This window comes from Suricata suricatta, chromosome 14 (genome assembly GCF_006229205.1).
Source record: "Suricata suricatta isolate VVHF042 chromosome 14, meerkat_22Aug2017_6uvM2_HiC, whole genome shotgun sequence".
NCBI lineage: Eukaryota > Metazoa > Chordata > Mammalia > Carnivora > Herpestidae > Suricata > Suricata suricatta.
This window is the reverse complement of record NC_043713.1, coordinates 81,642,757-81,667,959: the sequence shown is the minus strand read 5'-3', so window position 1 is coordinate 81,667,959 and position 25,203 is coordinate 81,642,757. Positions and strand designations below refer to the sequence as shown.

General features: G+C 40.8%; 2 protein-coding genes across 6 annotated transcripts in view; one reads left to right on the top strand and one right to left on the bottom strand.

Moving 5' to 3' along the window:
- The window catches only part of RAD9B (RAD9 checkpoint clamp component B), a 31,655-nt gene extending 19,285 nt beyond the window's left edge, over positions 1-12,370 (top strand). For all 4 annotated transcript variants that reach the window (XM_029922345.1, XM_029922346.1, XM_029922347.1 and 1 more), the window contains 5 exons: positions 1,190-1,296; positions 1,379-1,443; positions 1,984-2,106; positions 3,256-3,496; positions 11,682-12,370. In XM_029922345.1, coding sequence (XP_029778205.1) covers positions 1,190-1,296; positions 1,379-1,443; positions 1,984-2,106; positions 3,256-3,496; positions 11,682-11,810 — 665 coding nt within the window. In that variant the 3' untranslated portion in view covers positions 11,811-12,370. The remainder of the gene's footprint in view (positions 1-1,189; positions 1,297-1,378; positions 1,444-1,983; positions 2,107-3,255; positions 3,497-11,681) is intronic.
- Positions 12,371-13,907: 1,537 nt separating this feature from the next.
- The window catches only part of PPTC7 (PTC7 protein phosphatase homolog), a 37,234-nt gene continuing 25,938 nt past the window's right edge, over positions 13,908-25,203 (bottom strand). Inside the window, exons 3-6 of one of the 2 annotated variants that reach the window (XM_029922216.1) lie at positions 24,320-24,518; positions 20,599-20,722; positions 18,853-18,982; positions 13,908-17,772 (exon numbers count right to left, since the gene is read on the bottom strand). In XM_029922216.1, coding sequence (XP_029778076.1) covers positions 17,714-17,772; positions 18,853-18,982; positions 20,599-20,722; positions 24,320-24,518 — 512 coding nt within the window. In that variant the 3' untranslated portion in view covers positions 13,908-17,713. Of the gene's footprint in view, positions 17,773-18,852; positions 18,983-19,436; positions 19,526-20,598; positions 20,723-24,319; positions 24,519-25,203 lie in introns of those variants that run through there. The other variant, XR_003902523.1, reaches the window with a different exon arrangement.

The following is a 25,203-nucleotide window of genomic DNA, read 5'->3' as shown; positions in this document are numbered from 1 at the left end:
AAGAGTGCACTTCTATTGACGAATACTGAGGAATATATAGAATTGTTGAATTATACACCTGAAATTAATATAACAGTATGTTAATTACACTTCAAGTAAGGTTTAAAGAAAGTGGAAGAGGGGCGTCTGGGTGGCTCAGTTGGTTAAGCCTCTGGCTTCGGCTCGGGTCAGATCTCACGTTCGTGGGTTCGAGCCCCGCGTCAGGCTCTGTGCTGACAGCTAGCTCAGAGCCTGGAGCCTGCTTCTGGTTCTGTGTCTCCTTCTCTCTCTGCCCCTCCCCCTCTCATGCTCTGTCTCTCTCTGTATCAAAAATAAATAAAACATTAAAAAAAAAAGTGGAAGAAAAGGTATTTTTGTGTGTGTATATATTTCTGAGCATTTGTACCAAACGTTTTTGTAGTGAAAATCACAAAACAATTTATTCTTGTCACTTATGTTTCTGTGAGTTTACAGAGTTCAGCTAGACAGTTCTCACATGGGGGTCTTTCATGCAATTGCAGTTAGTGGCTGGGTCTGGAATCATCTGAAGGCATCCAGGATGTCTGGTAGTTGATGCTGAGAACATAGTTAGGCTGTTAGCCAGAGTGACTGCATAGATACAACCTCTCCATTAAGTTGGACTTCATAGAGCACAAACTCAGCATGGTGTCTGATTTCCAAGAATGAGTGTTATAGAACAGAGGACGCGGGTAGAGAATAGAGGAGGTAGAAGTTGCCAGTTTCTTAAGGCCTGGGCTCAGAAGCCAGCACCAGGCCGTTTCATCTATAGCACCCTGCCCTGCTGGTCCCAGTAGTCAGAGAGCCCTCCTACCCGAAATCAAGAGAAGGGGACACAGACACAGTGAAGGAATATCAAAGGATTTGTGGCTTTTGATCTACCACTTATGTTGTATTTTCATATTAAAATTGAACAAATGGGGCGCCTGGGTGGCTCAGTGGGATAAGCATCTGACTCTTGATTTCAGCTCAGGGCATGATCTCCGTTTGTGAGATCAAGCCCACACCGGGCTCTGTGCGGACAGCCGGGAGCCAGCCTGGGATTCTTCCTCTCCCTCTCTCTCTCTCTCTGTGTCTCCATGCTCATACATGCTCGCTCTCTCTTTTTCAAAATAAGTAAATATTTTTTAAAAAATTTCACAAGTACCTCCAGAACTAATTTTATGCTTCGTTTTCCTACAATGTTGAACAGATTTGCCCAGTTCTGTGCACAGTGAGATGCTTGTTGCCCCGGATGAGTTTGACGTCTTTCAAGTTGGAGTTGATAGTGAGATAACATTTTGCTTCAAAGAACTGAAGGTAAACAAAAATTTGTGTCAAAATTTCACAGGCAGTTTTTAAAATAAGGATTCCAACTGTTTTTCTTCTTCTCGTCTTTCAGGGAATGCTGACATTTTCAGAAGCTACACATGCTCCTCTAGCCATTCATTTTGATTTTCCTGGGAAGTAGGTCCTTGGGACTTTTTCTGAGTTTCTTTTTTATTGTTGTTATATGTGAATAATAAAACTCTTTGGATTGCTTTGCAATAATTCACACCTCAGGAATTGCTTACTTTATTAGCAGCACTTACCAGACTTACATTCTGAAGGATGCCGTAACGTAGCATTTCTAATTGGTAATTGAGAAAGATATATTCTGCAGAGTGAAAACACTTATAAATTGGACATGGCGCCACATAACCACCTGCTAGAAAATTATACACGGCTTAAATAAGTCTAATCTCTTGGAGCTATCATATTTTATATGGTATTTCAGAACTAAATTTTCAAATGAGATTAGGTTAGGATAGATGTTTCATGCAGTTGGATCTGATGATATCTAAAGTCCTTTTCAGCTCTTAGGACTGCATTAAATTTGTGAAAAGACAAAAAGGACTTGTACTTCTGTCTCCTTTTACTCTTGAATTGTGTCATTTTCTAATGTTTTCCCAATGTCGATCAGAAAATGTGTATGATGTTTGCTCTGACTTTGCCTTTCTTTCTTAGACCGATGGCCTTAAGTATCGATGACATGTTACTGGAAGCTAACTTTATTTTGGCTACACTAGCTGATGAGCCAAGTAGAGCATCTTCTCCACAGTCACTGTGTCTTTCGCAAAAACAAAAAAGGTAAGGCCAGTGTTTTAATGTGTTTATTGTTCGGGGAAAGGCCACTGTGGTCTTATCCTGAAATAATTCATTGGCATTCATTTAGGAAATAATCAAGGAGCAAAACATCAGATCAGATTGACTGAATCAGGAAGAGCTACTGTAGGACTGAACTAGCATTGAAATATCCTCAATCATGCATTAGACATTTGCTTTTTCTCTTCTGATCAGAATTTAATAGGACTGTCTGGTTTATCTTTGCTATTACCCAAAACTTATTTCCATTTTTGGTAGTCAGTTTTTAGGAGGGATACAGTGTTAAGCTTCACCAGACAGTTTCTATTCACTGCCTAGAACTCTTTCTCAGACAAGGGGACAGCCATTGTTTTTTTTCCCTTTTTTGGTCTCCTAGTAACTTTCTCCTCCCCCTCCCCTCTCCTGCCCTCCCCTCTCCAGTCCTTTCCTCTCCTCTTTTCCTTTTTGGTGCAGGGTGCTTCACTGTAAAAGTAGCTTAAAGGTACTATGGGAAATTTGGAAAATACAGAAAAGGACAAAGAAGATAATCAAAATTGCACCACCTGGAGATAGCCACTGTTAACATTTGGCTCACCTTTTTTTTCTCTTATTTTGGGTCTTAAAATAAGATTAGGATCATATAGCACACATAGTTTTGTATCCTGTTTTACCCCCCCCCGGAATATATTGTGAATATGTTCTGGTATCACTGATTATGACTTGGAAACATGATTTTTCTTTAAGATTTTAAGTAATTTCTACATACATCATGGGGCTCGAACTCACAACCGCGAGATCAAGAGTTACATGCTCTACTGACTGAGCCAGCCAGGTGGCCCTGGAGACATGATTTTTAATGAGTGTATAAAATTTTATCATACAGATGTTTAGTATTTGACTTTTTTTTTAACTTCGGTCCTGCAACTATATCACAGGTTTGTCTCATGCACACTGGATTGCTTTACTGAAGAATTTGAAACTGTAGGGAGAGTTTTTCTAAGTAATCGTATATGTAAAATTGAACTTTCAACAACTAGTTCCGTGTTGTTTCCCTAAACCAGTGTTATCATTGTCATCCCTTATTGCTTCTTCAGTTATATGAAAATATATATTCCTAGGCAAACAGTTCATTCATTTAATCTCTTAATACCTCAGGTCAGACCAGCTGGGTTCAAATTCAGAGGCTGGTGACAGTGTAACCAGCAAGGCCTCAGGATGTATCCAGAGAAAAGTAGCGCGTAAAAGGCTTTATCCGAAGGAGACTCTAACAGATGTCTCTGCGCCGGAAATCCGTGGCAGCCCCAGGATGAAAAGAGGGAATGGAGGCCTGAGTGACATGCGGGCGAGCAGACTTGGCGCAGCGGCGGAGGAGCCGGGGTCTCCGAGTGTGAGGAAGGTAAAGGGGCAGCGTGGAGGCGGGACCACGTCTCAGGAATCTTCTTCATCTGTCTCCCCTGGCCCAGGCCCACCCCAACATCCTGAATTTGGTTCATCCTTACTTTTTTTTTATAACTGATATTTTATTTTATTTTATTTTTAAGTAGTTTATTGTCAAATTGGTTTCCATACAACACCCAGTGCTCTTCCCCACAAGTGCCCTCCTCCGTCACCACTACCTCTTTTTCCCCTCCCTCTTCAGCCCTGTTCATTTTCAGTATTCAATAGTCTCTCAGGTTTTGCGTCCCTCTCTCTCCCCAATTCTCCTTCCCTCTTCCCCTCCCCCTGGTCCTCCATTAGGTCTCTCTTATTCTCCTGATAGACCTATGAGTGCAAACATATGGTATCTATCCTTCTCTGCCTGACTTACTTCGCTTAGCATGACACCCTCGAGGTCCATCCACTTTCTTACAAATGGCCATATGTCATTCTTTCTCATTGCCATGTAGTACTCCATCGTGAATATATACCACATCTTCTTGATCCACTCATCAGGTGATGGACATTTAGGCTCTTCCATGATTTGGCTATTGTTGACAGTGCTGCTGTGAACATTGGGGTACATGTGCCCCTATGCATCAGCACTTCTGTATCCCTTGGGTAAATCCCTAGCAGGGCTATTGCTGGGTCATAGGGGAGTTCTATGGATAGTTTTTTGAGGAACCTCCACACTGTTTTCCAGAGCAGCTGCACCAGTTTACATTGCCACCAACAGTGTAGGAGGGTGCCCGTCTCTCCACACCCTCGCCAGCATCTATAGTCTCTTGCTTTGTTCATTTTAGCCGCTCTGACTGGCGTGAGGTGGTATCTCAGTGTGGTTTTGATTTGTGTTTCCCTGATGATGAGTGATGTTGAGCATCGTTTCATGTGCCTGTAGGCCATCTGGATGTCCTCTTTGTCATCCTTACTTTTTGATAGGGCAGAGGTGAAACCAGTCTGAGATGGTGCAAAGATTGATGCTTATGGGGTGCCTGAGGGGCTCATTCTGTTAAACATCCGACTTCAGCTCAGGTCATGATCTCACAGTTTTGAGTTCGAGCCCCGCGTGGGGCTCTGTGCTGACAGTGTGGAGGCCGGAGCCTGCTTTGGATTCTGTGTCTTCCTCTCTCTCTGCCCTTCCTCGGTTCACACTCTGTTTCTCATTCTTTCAAAAGTAATAAACAATAAAAAAAATTTTTAAATGACTTATATAGACTGTCAGTACAAAAGAGTTTAATTGCTCATTGAGTAACAAAATGTATTCAAGTAGAGATTTGGGTCGCTTGTTTAAAAGAATAAATTATGGTTGCTTACAAGATACTTATCTGTGAGTACAAATAGTATGCTAACGTCATGTAATTTCTTTTCTAAGTTAAGTGTCCTTCTCATTTTATTTTTCAAATTTGGCTGGGAAACCCTTTACTCATTGTAGTACAAATACAAACTTCATCCCAATGAACATCATAATTTTTTTCATAGTGGAGCCCAGCTAATAACATATTACCAACATTTTACTAGCTGAATGATAAGCTTTAATAGAATGCTGTTATGTTAAACCTTATAGTATCTATTGAACTGAAGATAAATATGATTTATTAGAAACTGATTTGAAACACTAGTCCCAATTTAACATGTTTACATTAATGTTTTATTCAACCTTCTTTTACTGGAAATATGAGTTTCTTAAAATTTGAAAATTGAAGGGAGAAAGAATATTTCTAAAAGTCACTATTTTATGCTATATAAAAGATTTTTAGAATAGTAAACTTGGGTTATAGACTCCATTTATTATTCAGTTTGATGCTATGAGTATTTTTTAAAATTTTTAATGTTTATTTTATTTTTGAGAGAGAGAGAAATAGAGTGCAAGTGGGGGAGGGGTAGACAACGAGGGAGACACAAGATCTGAAGCAGGCTCCAAGCTCCGAGCTGTCAGCACAGAGTCAGCACAGAGGACTCGGGGCTTGGACTCACAGACTGCGAGATCATGACCGGAGCTGAAGTTGGCGCTCAACCGATTGAGCCACCCAGGCGCCCTTTTTAAGTGCTTACTGAATACCTGTTATATGCCTAGGAGTGATGGCGGTTTTCTGTTGTGTATTCTTAGCTTAGCTACAAAATGAAAACTGAAATTTGTCCTTTGATTATATGGAAATGTTTGCCCCCTCCTGTTTTTTTGGGGTCATACCTAATGTGCTTACTTTTTCACAGGTAACAGCACAAAAACATTTTCTGACTGCTTCAACTCCCTGAAATTCACTAAGACTGCTGATTCCTCAGTAGGGAAAGTGATGTGTATAAAGAACTGTAAGCTTCATGAGCACCACTATAGGGCTTTTCTTCAAATTTCCCATCATGTCACTTAAATTCTAAAAAGGAAATTCTACTTTTAAAGGGAATTATGTACCTTAATGTGACAAATTTCTGCAAAACTGAAATTTGCCACTTATTAGCTGTGTGACTTAGACAAGTTACTCCTCTTTGTCTTGGCTTTATTATCAGTAAAATGGAGATGATAATATTACCATCTATTAAATAGACCTGTGGAAATTAATTGAACTAATATATGGAGCTGGCACGTGGCCAGTGCTCATTAAATGTTAGTTGTTTTTATACATCACTCTCCTGTCTTCAGAACTCTTGGATCATTCCCTTTACCCCATAAGATTATACCTAAACTCCTTGGAATGGCATTCAGGGACCGTCCCCAAGATATTAAATACTCTTCACTGGGCCTCCTTTCCTCCCTCTTGCCCTGGGATGAAACACCCTCTCCGCCCGAAGGCGCAGACGGGTCTCCTCTTGAGGAGCATGACCAGTCAGCCGTTCGGCCAGCTAAGAATGACTAGAGCTGTCCCCGCTAGTTGATTAGCAGTATATCCGCCATGTGCGCTGGAGGGCTGTCACCTGTGAACCAGACTAAAGGTGTGGCCATTATGGTGCCGGTGACATTCTTAGGATAATATGGCCCATTCTATTTGTTCCCCTGTTTTTAACTTTTCATTTTAAAATAATTTCACTTTTAAAAAGTTGTAAAATTAATACAAAGAATTCCTACATACCCTTCTCCTAGACTCTCCAAATGCTAACATTTATGTGTAATAGTACAATTATCCTTTCATCAGAGAAAAATCAGAAAATACAAATAAGAGATTTTTCAGAGACAATCACTATGAATGCTTTATGATGATTCTTCCTGTTAAGTTCTGCGCATACACACACTCATACTTGCACAGCAACTTTTTAAAATTTTGAAATAAATTCACACTCACAGAATTTAGTATAGAATTCCCACATACCACTTACCCACATTCCCTAAATGTTAAGTCTCCTTTAGTCTGGAACATTTTTCTAAGTCTCGTTTTGTCTTTTTTTACCTTGACACTTCAGTAGAATGTCCCTGAATTTGAATTTTTCTGATAATTTCTTCATGATTAAGTTTCAGCTGTGTAGTTTTAGCAAGAACACAGCAGGATGACGCTGTGTTCTTCTGCCTCAGATCTGGAGGCACAGGACGGAGACTTGTTTCCTTCGTGGTAACCCTCGTGTCTATCATGGTCACGGGGTTATCTGCCAGCCCCTCCCTGTAAGGGACTGTCTTCTGTTAGTAATTTGAAGTGTCATGGTGGAAGATACTTTGAAACTATATAAATATTCTGTTTCTCATCATACTTTTTGCCTACTAATTTCAACATCCATTGATGCTTTTTTTAAATCAAAAATAGTTATTACTGTGATGCTTGACTAATGGTAATTTTTTGGTGGGTAATTTTTCTATTATCAAATGAAACTGAACCTTAATAACTTTCCTTCCCATTTGTTATTCAATTATTTAGATCCAAAAATGCTCTTGGATATTAATATTATTTTCTGGGTAATGAACCCCAACTATCATTTATTTCGTAGCCTGACCGCTCCATATTTGGCCACTGGGAGCGTCTGTCTCTTTGGCATTCCGAAGAGAATGTCTCCAGCATTTTTTTGCGCACTTCCTTACTTTCTGGAAATTTAAAGTGTGCTGGGTTTAACTTGTGTTTCTCTGACTCCAGCCCAAATGGAATCAGTCATTTCTCCCAGAGTCCTGGTTCCTTTGGGGATGGTAGACAGAAACTTCTGGGAAGTAGGTTTTGTGCTCTTTTGTACTTGGGTTTCCTGGCTTCTAGGCCCTCTCAGCAGACAAAACTAGGAAACATGTGCATTTACTGACACGTACACACATGCTGATCAGTTTTTCTGTCTGTACACACGCATGCATACATAGCACCTGAAAACCCACGCACTCGTACCGACGCCTCCAGTTCCTGTCCAACACCACAGGGCTTACAGTGGCTTCCCCCTTTTCTTTATAACTCCTTTGACAATGAGAAACTTGGCTGTTTCTATCTACAACATGTTTACTTATTGTTCAATCTGAGAGCATAGTTTCAGAATTGTTAACTCATGCCCCTGGAAAAATGAATCTACTAACAGAGCTATAATATTTGTGAACATTTTTGTGGCTTTAGCTATTACATGTATAGTCAAGAGACTTTTTTTCAACAATCTTTCAAAGTTACTGAAAGTAATTTTCTTCCTTCACTCATATTTCAGCACGGTTATATTAATCATGTGTCCTACAGAGAGCTTTGTTTGCTTGTCTTCCATTTGGTTCTCCCAAATCCTTGCTGGTTTGGTCTGAGTGCTGACCCATGAGCAGCGCTACCAGTCGGAACTATACACACGTCTCTGCAGAGTGGCGTCACTCCCTTCTTTGCACCCTTTGTAGAGAATACATCTTCATTACTTTTTCATAGATCATTTGTTACTATTTACACAAACGAGCAGATACATATATTTTATTTCCTCTTCTTTCTTATACTATAAATGCTGTTTTCCACTCTGCTCTTTTTTTTATGTCTTTTTATTTATTTTTGAGAGACAGAAAGAGACAGCGCAAGCAGGGTAGGGTTAGAGAGAGGAAGATACAGAATCTGAAGCAGGCTCCAGTCTCTGAGCTCTCAGCACAGGGCCCGATGTGGGGCTTGAACCCATGAACCGTGAGATCATGACCTGAGTTGAAGCCGGATGCTTAACCGACTGAGCAACCCAGGCGCCCCAACCCACTTTGTTTTTTGTACCTAGTAGTATGTGCTGCAAATCACATATCACTTTCTATTCCCTGCCACCACTGGTTGTGTAGTATTTCACCCTGAAGCACCATAGTTAATTCAACCATTCTCTTACATGTGGGCATTTATACACCCCCCCTCCTTGTATTTTGCAGTTAACAAAGCTGCAGTGAATAACTTTTACACATGTATTTTCATATTGTTCAAAGTGTGTCTTCAAGGCAAATTCCCATAAGTGCATTGATTTTTTTTTTTACTTTTTAAATATTTATTTATTTTGAGAGAGAGAGCACACAGGTAGGTATGGGGCAGAGAGAGGGAGAGAGAATCCCAAGTAGGCTCTGCACTGTCAGTGTGGAGCCTGATGTGGGGTTTGACCTAACAAATCATGAGATCATGACTTGAGCTGAAATCAAGAGTTGGATGCTTAACCAACTGAGCCACCCAGGCACCCAAGTGTGTTGAGTTTTATAAATTCTTTACATTTTTTGGATACTAACCATGTATGGGATGGGTCATTTGCAAATCTCTTCCCCCATTCTGTAGTTGCCTTCTAGTTTTGTTGTTTCCTACACTGTGCAACAGCTTTTAATTTTGATGTAGTCCCAACAGTTTATTTTTGCTTTTGTTTCTCTTGCTTCAGGAGACATATCTGTAAAGAGGTTGCTACTGCCAGTGTCAAAGAAGTTACTGCTTGTGTTTTCTTCTAGGATTTTTGTAGTTTCAGGTCTCACACTTAGGTCTTTAATTCATTTTGAATTTATTTTTGTGTATGGTGTAAGAAAGTGGTCCAGTTTCATTCTTTAACATGTTGCTGTCCAGTTTTCCCTTCTCCATTTGTTGAAGAGACATTCTTTATCCCATTGGATATTCTTTAGTCAAAGATTAATTGACCATATAATTGTGGGTTTATTTTTGGATTTTCTATTCTGTTCCATTGATCTATGTGTCTGTTTTTGTGACAGTACCATACTGTTTTGATTACTACAGCTTTGTAATTTAACTTGAAGTCTGGAATTGTGATGCCTCCAGCTTTTCTTATCTTTCAAGATTGCTTTAGCTATTCAGCGTCTTGTGGTCCCATACAAATTTTAGGATTATGTGTTCTATTTCTGTAAAATGCTGTTGGTGTTTTGATAGGAATTGCATTAAATGAGCAGACTGCTTTGAGTTAATATAGACATTTTAACAATATTTGTTCTTCTAATCCATGAGCATGGGATGTCTTTCCATTTCTTTGTGTTCTCTGCAATTTCTCTCATCAGTGTTTTATAGTTTTCAGAGTACACATCTTTCACCTCTTTGGTTAGGCTTATTTCTAGGTATCTTATTATTTCGGGTGCAGTTGTCCTGAGGTGAAATTTTTGTTTATTTTAAAAGTTATATTTATATTTTGTGAGAGAGGGAGGAAGAGAGGGTGTGCATGCGAGCCTGGGAGGGGCAGAGGAAGGAGGAGAGAATCTTAAGCAGGCTCCGTGTCCTTTTTTTTTTTTTAATGCTTATATTTATTTTTCACAGAGAGAGCGTGCAGGTGCGAGGTAGGAGCAGAGAGGGAGAAAGAATCTGAAGCAGGCTCAACGCTGTCAGCACAGAGCCCAATATGGGACTTGATCTCATAGACTGTGAGCTCATGACCTGAGCTGAAACCAAGAGTCATACACTTAACTGACTGAGCCACCCAGGAGCCTCTAAAACGGTGGTTCTTAACCTGGGCAGTTAGGCTCCCTAGAGGACCCTGAGCAATGTCTGGGGACATTTTTGGATGTTGCAGTTTGGGAAAGTGGGGAGTGCTACTGGCATCTCGTAGGTAGAGGCCATCCCCTGCTGCACAGCGCAGAACCCTCAGCCCCAAAATGTCCGTAGTGCTGACTGTGAAACCCTAATTCAGAGGGCGAGCCAGCTGAACATTCTAAAAGCAACCAGGAGTGTGGCAGGAGGAAGTTACGAGAAGAAAAGGTCAGAGTGAGTATCACCTGGGATGAAGACCCAAATGGTCATTGACAAGGATGTGGCGATTTGGGGGTGACCACAAGAACAGTTCGTGAAGTGGTGGGGTCAGAGCTTTTTCAGTTGGACTGAGGAACAGGAGAATGAGAAAATGGAGACCATAAATGCAGACAACTCTACATTGAGCAGAAGTCAGGTTATGGTTTTAAGTGGGGAACAGGATAAGGCTATTTTATATTTTGAAGACAAGAAAGGCGCTTGGGTGGGTTAGTAGGCTTAGTAGGTTAAGCATCTGACTTCAGCTCAGGTCATGGTCTCATGGTGAGTTGGAGCCTGGCATCAGGTTCTCTGCTGTCAGTGCAGAGCCCACTTCAGATCCTCTGCTCCCCTCTCTGCCCCTCCCCTGCTTGCTCTATCTCTCAAAAATAATTTTTTTTAAAAAAGTGACATTTGACTGAAGTGCTGATATTCCTATTCAACAGAGGAAAGCCCTGGGAAGCAGAGACAGGGAGGGAAGGATTGGCGTTAGCTGGGAATGGCAGCCTCTGCTGCAGCAGGAGGGAAAGGGAAGAACGTGAATTGGTCAAATAGCACTGCCCATGGAGTGTCCCTTTGTCTCTGTCTCCCACTGCCTTGGTGGGGGTTTTAATGGCTCAGGCAGGGGGCATCTAGGTGGCTCAGTAGGTTGTATCTGACTCTTGTTTTCAGCTCAGGTCACGATCTCATGGCTCATGAGTTTGAGCCCCACATTGGGCTCTGTGCTGATAGCACAGAGCCTGCCTGAGATTTTCTTTTTCCCCTCTCTCTCTGCTCCTCCTCCACTCTGTCTCTCAAATAAACAAAAAAAAAAAAATTTTTTTTTTTAATGGCTTAGGCAGAAGAGTCAGAAGCAGATCACTGACCCCAAACTGTGCCTTGAAATCAGGGAAAGGTTTTGTTTTAGAATATGTGCTGGACCAGTCGTGAAGGTTCTGGGCGTTCCATGAACCACCATGTCAAAGTTAGAGAGACCAAAGTGGCCAGGTTTCTGGAAAGGAGCTGTTACTTGGGGCATCTAACAAGCACTAACCTTTGATTGAATAAACAGCAGAGTTACTTTTCTCCCTCCAGTTTTCTTCCATGTTCTTTGGAGCAGTTTCTTCTGACCAGCAAGAACACTTCAACCACCCTTTTGACTGTCTGGCAACAGCAAGTGACAGTGAAGAGGACAGGAATAATGGCAGTTTTCCCACATTCTAACCCCCAGCCCATTTGCTAGCTCACTTGCAACCTCAGACATGTTTGCACATTCAGTCGATAAAGATACTGTCTTGGCCTTCCTTGAAATGGGGGATGGGTTTCTGCTTTTTTCAACATCATCATCTGGTCTAACAGCCGCATCTAGAAATAGCTGCTTCAGTGTACATATTTGCTTTAAATCTGTTACGCTACTTGGGAGGCAGAAGAGTTTTCCGTGCAGGGATAAAGCCCATTCGAGTTCTCCAGTGCAACGCGCGCTCACACTAGAGCTTTTTAACATTTTCTTTGCCAATTTCATAAAGGTATTAGGCTTTCTTCGGCAGCTATTTGGAGCACATCAGTATGGCTTGGAGTCTTGTGACTAGTAGGTAGCTTTTGTATTTGATTGCAAACATTTGAGGTTTGGTGCTTTCAGGCATAGTTAAAAGTTATGCAATCTTTTCTCCTGTAATATGTGACTTTTTTTTGTCCATTGCTTTTTGTATTTTGTTAAGATTTTAAGTGAAACAATCTCTGGGAATAAAAAGATCTGGAATAAAAATAATAGCTAACCCCCCTCACTTTGGAGTTTTTTTATATATTGTAAAATTTTAGTTTGTAGCCTTAAATTATTCTGATTTTCATATGCGATTTAAAAAAATTTTTTTTATGTTCTTTCTTTATTTTTGAGAGACAGAGAGAGACAGTGGGAATAGGGGAGGGTCAGAGAGGGAGATACAGAATGTGAAGCAGGCTCCAGGCTCTGAGCTGTCAGTACAGAGCCCGACGCAGGGCTCGAACCCACGAACCGTGAGATCACGACTCGAGCTGAAGCCGGACGCTTAACCGACTGAGCCACCCAGGCGCCCCTCATATGCGATTTTTACATTTTGCAGTGTGATGCAGAAAAGAATTTAATGGAACTGATGTCAAAAAATTATTTCTGTTATCTGACATAGAGCAGCAGCCTCCGCTGCCAGAGACCCTAGGTCTGGAGTAAAATGAGGTAGATTACGGATGTCTCTGTTCTTTGTCCCATTGAGAATTGGCTTCCTATCCGAACAGACTAAAAAATCTAGCACAAAACCATTGTTATGTAATTTGGTGCATGCCTCTCCCTTGGCCCCAAACCTGTTTATAGTCCATTATAACCTGACAAACTCTCAACTTCTGTAACACCTTACTTTGAAGTCTTTGTGAACCAACACATCACAAGGAAATGTGAACCGGCAAGCAGTTGTACATTTTGTGAGGATTTCATACACAAAGGTGGCGGAGTGAATTAGTAAACTCTGTAACTGTGAACAGAGTTCTAACTAAAACCAGAATGAATCTGGCTCTTGTAGCTTAGTCATGAGTCAGAGCTACCCACAATAACCTAATAAAAACTCAAGTTCATCCCAAAATGTTCCTCAATGAATGAAAATGGGCTTTCACCGAGCTTTTTGTGGAAATTGGCAATGCCCACATAATTTCAAGTCCTTTCACACTGTAGGCTACAGATTTACATATGTTATGCTTACACTGATGATTAACACTGAGTTTCACATATCCCTAACAACTGCAGAGGATTATAAAGAGAGCAGGTGTACCCAAGAGTAACCGGAGGTCTCCTTGCAGAGGATGAAGTTTCTGGTTCACTCGCTGAAATGGGCAGAGGGGTGGAGGTTGTGAAGGTACCATCACCAATAATTGCCTGGATGCAGCACAAGTCTGGAAGAGATAGTCACACTATTAAATTGTATGTAATTTGGGTTTTAGAATTTGCATACAGACTGCTAAGTTTAAATGACACCAGATTTTTTTATGGCTTCATTCCATACCATTTTTGGAAGATGCAAACGCTTTCTTAGTTGGGAAAACATCTATATTTTACATTAAATTATCAGTCCATTTTGATGAATTTTCGAGGCAGCTAAACTGATGTAGTAAACCAGCTGGTAAAAAAAGAGCTAAGTGGGATAAACTAGTAAAAGACAGAAAATGGTAGCCACAAAGTAAGGAGTCACTGCTAGAATGACTAAGAGGCTTAGAAATGAGGACCTGATAGAGACCAACAAAATGCCAAGGGCTGGTGTCGTATGTAGTTATGGTTCAAATTAAGAGCAGTTACACAGATTAGTATAAATACTATATTTATTAAATATCTTTACAGTTTATTTAAATGTATTTACAGAACTATTCCTGCATAAGTTATATTTCAGACATCCAATTCAGGTCATTGCCTCCTGGGTAAGACAAACGATGATAGTCTCAACAGAAAAAAGCAGCTCATTAGTACACACAAATTCAAATTTGCTTCATTTTTTAGCCATCTTTGCCACAAACTACCTGCTAACAGTTAAAATTTTGCTATGGACACTGTTCATTTTTAGTTGAGAAGTTCAATTTTGCAAATATCGTTTTTTCCACAAATAGAACTGAATCCTTTCTGCTTCTTATTTTCAATTTTATAAGATTTTTTTTTTGATATTGTAAAATTTGTTAACTGCAAAATGTGATAGTTTCCAGGGAAACTGGATGTTGTAGCTTCTACCAAAGATAGCTGGTATCAGGTGACAAGGAACCATGAACTTATTCCAAACACTTACAGTTCTAGCCAATCTCATTTACAATCTCCAAAATGCTCAAAACGGACTCCGTGAATCCCCACAACTCCTGCCTCGTTGCTCAAGGTGGTGGGTTGGTGGTACTGAAGGCTACTGTTCTACCCAGAGCAAATGCAGCGGACAGGAGAGGACAGCCTCCTATCATGCCAAGCTTGAAATCTAGTTTCTGATCTAGACACAGCCCGCCCCCCAGACATGCATACCTGGAATGGATTCTTTTGTGATTTACCTCTCAACCTCTCAACCACATCAAGCCAGTACAGTAACTCAGGACAAATAACTTGTTTCCCCCACTCCCATTTCTTCTCTCGGTTTTGAAGAGCCTATGGATTCTACTGCAATATCCATTCAGTACATTTTTTTGTGCGCAGGCAGCTTAAGTTCACAGGAAGAAATAAGGTTCTGATATGTTTAGAGTGCACATTTTAAAACAGAATAAAATAAAAATTTCAAGCATGTGATAAAAATATTGATTTTTATAATACAGTATTGCTTTATAAATATAGATGGAAAAGCTATAAACTTTACTGGTCTTTGGTGCATCCGGAGAGGGATAAATAATTTGCCATTTGTAAATTAGAAATCCAAATTCTCTTTTGTTAAAAAAGTCTGTTGGATGAGGCAAATGTGTGTGTGTGTGTGTGTGTGTGTGTTTATACTGCTTGACCTGAAATACAATTCACACACACATCAAGTTTAGAATCAGACCCACCAAGTAGTATATCTCAGTCACACCCCCCAGAGACTTGGGTTCTGTGACCTGGAAAATTCCAGTATGGGTCCAGCAGATCCTCTGATCACTGGGAGTGGAAGGAGAGTTCCCTGTTAAACAGGACTCCAAGTGACCACTCCCCCCACCCCCACCCCCCACCCCGCTGGCAGTGGTAAAATTAAGTGCTCAACACACAATGACAGGGCAAAAGAAAACAAAATATTTTGTCACTAACCTAGAGGCCAGGTCCAAAGTCAGTTCCACTGTGAAACTCAATTCTTGTCCTGCTATTTTCAAAGTCACTGACACAGTGTCGATTTCTAACAGTCATTTCTCAAAAAAGACTAAGTTGATTAAATAAATGTGTTGTGTAAAACACCACCAATCTAGCTTTATAAAGATTGTGTTTGATGGGTTAAACGAGAGCAGAGGAAAGCCAGTGACTTGACCAGCACTGCTCTTACAAGGAATTAAATGTAGGCATTGGAAAATTAATGCAAAATATATCCAGATCATAAGGCTACATACCTCTGACCAGAAATAATAAAAACCCAAACAAAAAAAACTGAAATTGTCAGCCCAATATGTTTTCCTTCCAACAGAACCCTTCTGGATGCAACTTTCTTTACTTTTTAAATACACAGAGACTGCAAACAGTTTGTGCAAAATAAATACCCCACCCACCACTTGCCACTCACGCTACTGTGTTTTTTCAAAGCACGATAGGTACTCAGTATTTAAAGTCTCCCTCCCCTCCACCCCCCTGCCCTGACCCCTCATCTCCTCTACCAAAGAATTCTGTTTTGTCAAGTTAGGGTAGTTAAGGCATTCTGACATGTAATTAAAGGTGATTCAAAATAGAGATCTAACATTATGCCAATTTAGGAATAGTAGATAAATTACTGAACGGCTTACAAATGAATAACTCATTCTTATTATAAATGAAATGCCTGTTACAAGCATGATGCATTGAAATATAGTAATGACATGTACATGGTACATGTTAAACAATTTTAAATAAAACAAAAGCTTGACAGTTACTCAAATATACAGTACAAATTCACAAAACAAAATCTTTTAAAACAAGTTGAGGTAACCTCAAACATAAGTTTTAATGCAATAAACCAGGGAATAAGTATCTCCTTTAGAGAAAGAGACTTTCTGTATTCTCCTCCAGCAGATTCTCATCAGGTTTAATTGCATTCTCATCTATACACCAATGTTACCTGACTTATATATAAAACATGGCTTTAATTTAAGGATTTCTAAGTATATATATTTTTTCTACCACCAAGTTAATGAAGGAAAAAAACTGACCCAAAAATATATATCTTTACAGCAGTGGACTTGTACACAAACCTTAAAAATAAGTTTGGGCTTGCAGATAAAGGGAAAACTGAATGCGGGGTAGTTTTATAAGGAAACTATACACTGCAAGATGGCTATTCGGGAAACTGTAAACATTAAGCTTGATTCAGAAACCCCTAAATCTCTGTGCAGGGCAAATGCAAATGTCAGACCATCACCAGGAGTTTCCCCCGTGGACTCTTGTGCCGTTGCCCCCGCCCACGGTGCTCTTTCCACACAGCCTCCCCGAACGTGGTGCATGCTCTACGGAGAGCAAGCCTCCTAATGACAGGTCTGACAGGGAGACTAGGAGTAGCACGACCATCAAAAGCCAACAAAGTTCAAAGTGATAGCTGTCCGCTGTGAGGCCCGTGGGCCCCGGGCTCCCACACAGGGGCATCGTATCAGACAGCGGGGAGGAACTTCGTCCACAACATGAAATTTCTAGGCTTTGAGGAGTTTACAATATTGAGTAATATTTCCATTGAGAAGTGTTGGTAGGGAGTCTCCCCAGCCCCTCCTGCAGATCAGGCCACCAGCCTAGGATTTGGACTAATCAATAAACTGCTGAAACTTTCCTTACAGGAGCACAATTAGGCATCTTTTAAAAACCACAGAACATTTGCATCCACAGAACTAAACTGAAGTTTTCTTCCAATTTGTAACAAAAAAGCTCCTGGGATAAAGATTTCATAATCCAGAGCAGTATTTTAGAGCAGAATTATAAGCCCCTGAAAAATAGGAGTTTATAATGAAAACATAAAGCCACACCCAATCATCCTAACAAAGACTGTATAGTACGTGTGTAACATTTCTTTTGATGATAATGTATGTTTCTAGTAGATGTACCATAACATACAATTTGTGTTAGACTTTAAAAATCCCTTTTACACATTGCAATTTTGAATTCACTGTACCAACATCATCATTTTCAATACTTAAACCATTTTTGAAACGCAATAGCCATTTTGGCCTGGAAAACCTCCATCCCATCGGAGAAGGGACAGTAGGAAGTGAAGGCCTATCTTCAAATCTTGTTTCTCTTCAAAGCTGCTGGCAGATAATGAGCTAGTGAACGACAGTAGTGGTTCTCCACAAAGATCCCAATCAGGTCTCAAAAAGACAGGCAAAGGCTTCCATCCCCGGCCATTGAGATCAGTGGCAAAGAAACACGGTCCTGCCAGCAGGATGAGCTCACGTGGCAGGGGAGAAGTTGGGAGGATGAAAGGAAAGGCCGGAGTCGACACCTAGGCAGGTCAGTCTGTATACTCAGCCACTATTGAAAGAAGGACGGTGATGTCGTCTGGCTTTCCACCTAAAGTGAAAATGAAAATGTATTCATAGATCTTAAAAGGAAAAGTCAATTAAAAATGTAAGCCTAAGCGGGTACTGAGACAAATGCTTGCAATTCAGGCACGTTTGGTGTGTCAATATGCTCTAGTAGAAAAATATTTGATGTGGACAATATCTGATAAAAAGAAATAGTTAAACAAAATAAATTATATGTAGTTTGAGGTTTAAAAAACCCACTGCTTCTTTACAACAGGAACTCTATTAAAATGGCCACCACATCCTCTGTTTATAGCAATCACAGTAAAGACAAAATCTGGTTAGGATAAATTTTGCCTGTTGAGAAAGTTACATGCTTTTACTCACAATCCTAATTTGGACAAACATATCTAATGTTTTGAAGCTAGGAATAGTCTTGTATTCTAATCTGCCAAACAGCTATGGCATGTGCTTTTTTCTATTTTAATACTTCCTGGAGGGCTAAGAAATGCTTTACATGTCATAATATTGTATCAGCAAGAAACTGACCAATTCCACAAGTTCTGATATGACAGCACCAACATGTCATCCCAGCTCTAAGACTGGGCTACTGGCCTGCTCCCAAAGTTACATATCGTTCAGCAGATAGAAGGACTCTTGAGGCAAGGGCAGTTGAACATTGCTTCCCCTTTGGTAATTTGGCATGCAAATACTGTCAACGAGTCCTACAAAGCCAGAGGAAGGGAGAAGTGAAATGTCAGACCCGTGAAGGGCAGACTGTTAAACTGTTAGGAATGTCCAGGCCCTCTAAGCAGCCCTTTTGGGCTCAGGTCCAAGCAGTGCAGTGGTAGCAAAAAAGGGCTTCAGGTTCCGCCTGTGCCTCTACAGCCAATGGAGTTCAGCTCTGCAGGGCATCCTCTGTGGGGAAGACATGACGACAGATACTTGCTCTTGTCCTTCAGGGCTAGAGCCTGCTGACCTAGCTCAAAGTCACGGGCTCCCAATGGAAGAGGATGTCTTCCCAGTCTCACCCCACTGCTCCAGTTTACCTCACTCCACAGCCCAGAATGCTCCCATCCTACTATGTCCCCAGTTAGTCCCTATGACCTTCCTAAGGAGTGCTTACCTCTCACATTCAATCCATTGTCACATGCAAACTGTGCAAAAGGTGACATATAATTTGGGTCATAGGCCAGCTCATGGGCTTGCTCAGCAATGCTTCTTGCCGTCTGTTGTATACTCTCATAATTTGAATTCTAAGATGAAAGGATGAGGGAGTTATTTTTACATAATGCCTCAGATGAATTCTGCACACAAGCACACATACTTTTTGTAAATACCACTTTTTGAGACAGTAACCTTTATCTAGCCGCAGTTTCCAGCATTTAAATTTTTACTCCAGTTAGAAAAGACATTAAAACATTACACCTTTAGAAAAATGAACAAGACCACCAGTGCTGTCTGCACAAGATGTCAGTCAAATGTCATTCTTTGCTCGGGTGACCTTGGGCCCTGAAGGTTGGCTTTCCATTTCTGCTTTTTTCCCTATTTGGAATTCTTACGGTATTCTAAAACTGGATGGAACTAAAAACGTGGATTTTGATAACACTTTAGGGGTGACCTCAAAAGTTTCCTTGCTTAGGAATGCAACCCTGGCCAACCACAGTTTGCTCTCCAAGTAAGAGCTGCCAGGTGTCCTACTGAAAATACCTTTAGAATCTTATATCATGATGAAAGATTCTTGTTTAGCTGTGTGATCTTGATCCACACCCTTAGCCGTGCTGCTTCAACCTCCTCATCTGTACAACGGGGATGGGAGACAAGGTCCACTTTAGCTCCAACATGCTAAGACTCGGAATCGGTTTAGTATAAATAATAACAAGCTTCCGCTTCAATGGCCTTCCCTGGCCCATCTTTCTAGAACAGCAGCTCTCTTTATTCTCTATTCCTTCACCTTGCTGTAGTTTCCTTCTGAACCACGAACATTTATTATATATTTCTTTCTCTGTATCATCTTTCTCCACTAGAATGTCACTCCATATGCAGGGAATGTGTCATTTCTGCTTACCACCCTGCCACCACACAGAGGACAGGGCCAGCACCATATAAGCACCTGACCTTTACTATACCCCACAGATGGGGTGTGGCACAAAGGATCTCGTACACATGGTCTTAGTTAATCCTCACCACAATGCTATAAATTATAATAGGGCCTTTGGTACCCTTCATTTTAAAGGCGAGGAAAATATTGCTTAGAAAGTTCAGCAACCTACTTACAGTTATACTGCTTACTGGTAAGGACAAAGGAAAAGATTAATTTTCCCCAGAGTTAGTACTTTTACAAAGCCAGGAAAATATGGAAAAACTGGTTTTCACTTCCTTCCACTCTCTGTATGGGCCAAGTCTGAACTGTTTCATTACTGGGACAGCTCAGATCACATCAAGGCCTCTAGCTGCCTGCTGCCCTTGGCTTGGCTGGCTCTGATGTGGTGATTTCCTGTCTTTCCTGACCTCAACACCTGCTGAGTCTGTTAAGAGAATAAAAGGAGAAAGAGACAACCAGGAGCCAGCACCATTAAAATACAATTAAAAATACAAGAAATGTCTAATCTGGACTTTCCTACCTTTGCCACTCGTTTTTGTTACCCTTTACCACTCTACTAAAAGGTGTAGGTGGGAAACCTCTTTTTTCTCAAGTGCTTCAATTGTAAATACTTCCATTTACAATTGCTTGAAAGACCAGAATGATTATTATTTTCCTAAATTTACAAAAGAGTACTTTCCTACAAAGAGATAATACAATTGGGCCAATAAAACTTAGCTTGCCCAGAGAGGGCCACTCCCTCCATGAACCAACCTTTGATTCCATTACCTTTAATTTTTTTAGCTCCTGAAGGATCATATAATCAGGCATGTTGTCAAAAAGTCCATCTGTTGCGGTCAGGATAATGTCTCCCAACTGGACATCAAAAGATGTGCTATCAGCAGCATCCGGGCTGTGACAAGGACAGGGTAGGGGCAAAGTTACAAGAGGCCTTCAGAGATATGGTCAAAGTTTCCAACAGGCACTATGTTATAATGTAATGAGGTTATAAGAAAAACTACTTTATAATAACAGAATAAAAGGCATGGGGAGCTAGTGGCTCAGCTGGTTAAGCATCGGTCATGGTCTCGTGGCTCACAAGTTCAAGCCCCGCATCGGGTTCTGTGCTGACAGCTCAGAGCCTGGATCCTGCTTCGGATTCTGTGTCTCCCTCTCTCTCTGTCCCTCCCCCACTTGTGCTGGCTCATGCTCTCTCTCTCTCTCTCAAAAATGAATAAAAAACAGCAAAAAAAACCTCAGTAATTCTGAAATTCCTAACTGTGAAAAAAATTGAAAAATCTGATATAAATAGTTCAAAAGCTTAACTGAAACTACCAAGTAAAACTGAGTTTGATGATTAGTCACACGTGGCTTAAAAGGAGGAAGGTTCTTTTCTGAGTCAGACTAACATTCCTCTAAAGGCCTAGTAGAAATGAGTCTTTATTTCCTAATTCTTTAGAGCCAAATTCCATCCTCTCTTATTCATTTTCTACTCATCAGTTTCCCTGCAGGCTTGACTCTGGCTCTCAGGAGGCTCTGGTATGGTGCAATGACAGAGCACCACAGACAAGAGCATGCAAATCCTGTAAGAATTAATTCACATGAAATACCTACAACGGTATTTCTTACTATAGTACCTGTAATCACTAGTATTATTACTACTATATTAGTACTGTTAGCATTACTACTAGTATGGACTAGTAAGGCAGAGAGTAAGGACTGTGTGTCTCCCAGGGCTTAAAGAGTGCTCATCATCTAAGTTTTTTTTTTTTTTTAATGTTTGTTTATTGTTGAAAGAGACACAGACAGACAGAATGTGAGTGGGGGAGGGGCAGAGCGAGAGGGAGACACAGAATCTGAAACAAAGTCCAGACTCTGGGTTGTCAGCACAGAGCCTGACATGGGGCTCAAACTCACAAATACAAGATCATGACCTGAGCTGAAGTCGATGCTTAACCTACTAAGCCACCCAGGCACCCTATCATTATGTAAGTATATAATTATTAGTATGCCTGGCACATAGTGGGTCTTCAAGAAGTATCTAATAAATAAACAAAGTAACCCTCCAAATTGGAAAAACTTTTTACTACACTGTTAAGGAAGAGAGGAATGTACAGACATTGTGTGTGTGTGTTGCGGGGGGGGGGGGCTCATAAATACAGATGCTTCCATATGCAGAGAATAAATCTGGAAGGAAACAAAGAAACAGACAAGAGTGGCTAAGGAGAGAAAATGTATTGCTGGGGGATGGAATAGGAGGTGGATTTTTCACCACATCTTTTTGTATGCAACTTTAAAAAAGACAGATGGGAGGAGTTTTTCTTCTGTGACAACACCTGATGAAAACAGATACAAGAATTGGGAGTAGAGGAAAGGACACCAGGTGGGGAGAAAAGATCATATATTCCAAGAGTCAACAGCCCTCTCCTAAAGGCTGGTTCTCAGCCATTTCCAAAGGCCAGCTTCACTGAATCCAAGCCTCCAAGGTGAGGGAAAGGTGAAATATCTAATAATCTGCCTTAACCTGTAATTAGGGAACAAATGCAAAGAAAAAAGTTTACACACTGACCCAGACAGGAGAAACCAGAACCAAGTACCCCGAGCTTGATGGAAAGACCTCAAAATTTGTTTGTATAACTGACATGTTATAAAATATGGGAAAAGAAAACATAAAAACAACCCACCCACCCCTGCCTGCTGGGGATTTACACAAAATGCACTGAGAAAATTTCTGTTTCATCTACTCTAGACTGAGGAAACAAAGTGGCACATTTAAAAGTTCTGTGATGGGCTTTGGCAAGGAACTTTCACTTACACACATCACACATTTTTATCACAAATATTTTGTCAAAACAGCTACTAAAGGAAAACCTGTAAATTAAAGTAAAAATTATACTTTACAGATACAAGGAACTAAGTAACAAAAGAAATGTCATTCAGCAGGAGGAAAAAAGACTATAAAACTGGTAGAAACCAGGTTGATTTCTTCTGCGGTATAGAGAGAAACAATGCAAGACACTTCACAGTTGCTCAGATTTTGGAAACGAATCAGATTCTAGAAGTTTAGATTAATGACCAGGTCGGCAGTGAAGCTCTGTTTTATGCTGAGGTTTTCCTTCCCCAGGAGTGTCCTTTGCTATCCTGCCTGTGCGAGACTCGCTCCCATTGGACGGTCTGTCCTCTTCTCCCAACACTCCCACCCATGAGCTTGGTGTTCCGCCAGCTGCAGTTTTGCCCATTTTGATTGAACATACTGTGCTGCTGGCAACTTCTGACTGCACTGAAACACGAGCTGAAGTCACATGCTAGCAAGCTGTCTGTGGGCTCTGGGGGGAAGCAGCCTCCACCTCGCTGGCAGGCCAGGCAGAGAGCTGCCCTCACCACACTGTCCCCAAGATGGCATGCGAGGTACGGCTGGGCAGCTCTAGCACTCAGATGCCACAACAGCAAGAATCAAGTAAAGAAGGACTAAAAACCCTGCTCTCTCTAGCTATTAGCCAAGCTTGGTATCTACCAAGCCCCTGGGGCTCTGCTTTCTCCTCACTCCAGTATGGCTAATATGAATATGTATTATAGTCAACTGAAGAAGGGCCTATAATGAAATATTCTTCCAATTACATTAACATACCTTAATCTGAAAGTAAAAAATGCTTCTCTCTCTCTTTAGGAGTCAGCAACAGATCTAGATGGATAATCCTGAATACCTAATTATATGATATACTCATTCCAGTTTAAAAGATGGCAGAATAATCATTCTATCTTGGTTGGCACTCAAGATCTGGCTTAATAAGAACTATTAAGTAGAGACAATAGACCTTTGCAAGACGACTTCTATTTTTACAAAAGGTTCATTACCCATCTTACAACATTCATGAATCATAATGGTCATTTGGCACAATCAAAAATGTTTGTGCCAGGTCCCTTACCGTTGTTAAAGGCAGAGGAATCTGACACTGTCTCGCCTTATTCTGTACTGATCTTATGAAAGATAAACTGTAAAAGTTGATTCAGAAAAGTAGAGATTGCCTTGAAAGGTCCTGACAATGTAAAACTTCTGTCTGATGCATATAATGGGAAGCCCTGAGAATCAGGAAGTTATTCTGATAAATAAAGCAGATGTCTGTTTGAACTTTTCCCTAACAACATATGCAAAATCTTGTACAGGCAGTGGCATGCATGGACAATGATTCATTTCTTCAGCACAATTTAACAAATATAACGCTATATACCATGTTGGTCTTGGTATGAAAAACTGATATTCTATAAGCGTGAAGAGTGTTTTCAGTCTTGTCAAATTACTGGGTGTTTATTAAATTCAGCGTAGCTCCAGAGCCAGCAAAATACCTTTCAAAGTCAAACTAAAAGGTCTTTTTGATGAGAACATTCTCAATATGCCTTCTATGAAAACTGAAAATGCCTATCCTCACTGTAGTTAAGGGGGGATGGGAGGAGGATGCGGGAGAGCCATGTGCTACTCGCTCTTAATATAATGGCCAAAAGGGGGGATTACCTGTCACTCAGGACGACGCCCTCGGCTTCAGGTGGTGCAATTGAGAGCTGGAATGGAGTGTTGAAGTAATGCTGCTGCTCATCTGATCGGTGCACAACTTCACCACCCCTAACAACCAGGAAGCCCGAATCACCCAGGTTTGCCGTGTGTAGGCGGTGGCTAGTTCTGTCCAGCACCACAATGCAGGCAGTACTGCTACCTAGAAACAAAAACGATCCCCATTTATTTTCTCTTCCTACATTATCTCTGCATCCATTTTTATCACATCACCCCAAAAAACAACATGCCACAACTGGAACCTCCTTTGCCTCTCTTAGTCATGCTCCAAATCTCTGACAGTGTCAATAGTAACCTGATCAGGGTCAACATAATGGGGAAAGAAATATCGCACATAGTAAGCATAGTAAGTATGAATTCTTTCATTTGCAGAGACAGAAAACAATAAAAATGGCTGATATTTAACCACACTTTTTCATTTCAATACCACTATAATTTGTGCCAAATGCTCAAAAGCATGTTGTTGAGATATTAAGTTTTAATACTTAAATGCCAGAATAAAAATGTTACGTTTCCTGACATTTCTCATTAGTCACTGGCAGGAAGCCTTCTCCATGAAATTCACAGATTTAAGACAGGGCACATAACTATAATTTTTAACCAGATTTCCATCTGTTGAGGTCATGAAGAACCTTCATCAGAGACTGACTCACTATGAAGTGACAAGACCAATTTCCTCAGGTAGCCTGTGGAATCCACCTGTTCACCTTGCAGAGACCACTAATGTTCACAGGGAACATGTTCCAAGCAGGGAGCAAAAAGCTTCTATGTAGCTTTGTACCACCGGTACAACTGCTTTCAAGCACTAGAATTTAAACTTATACCTA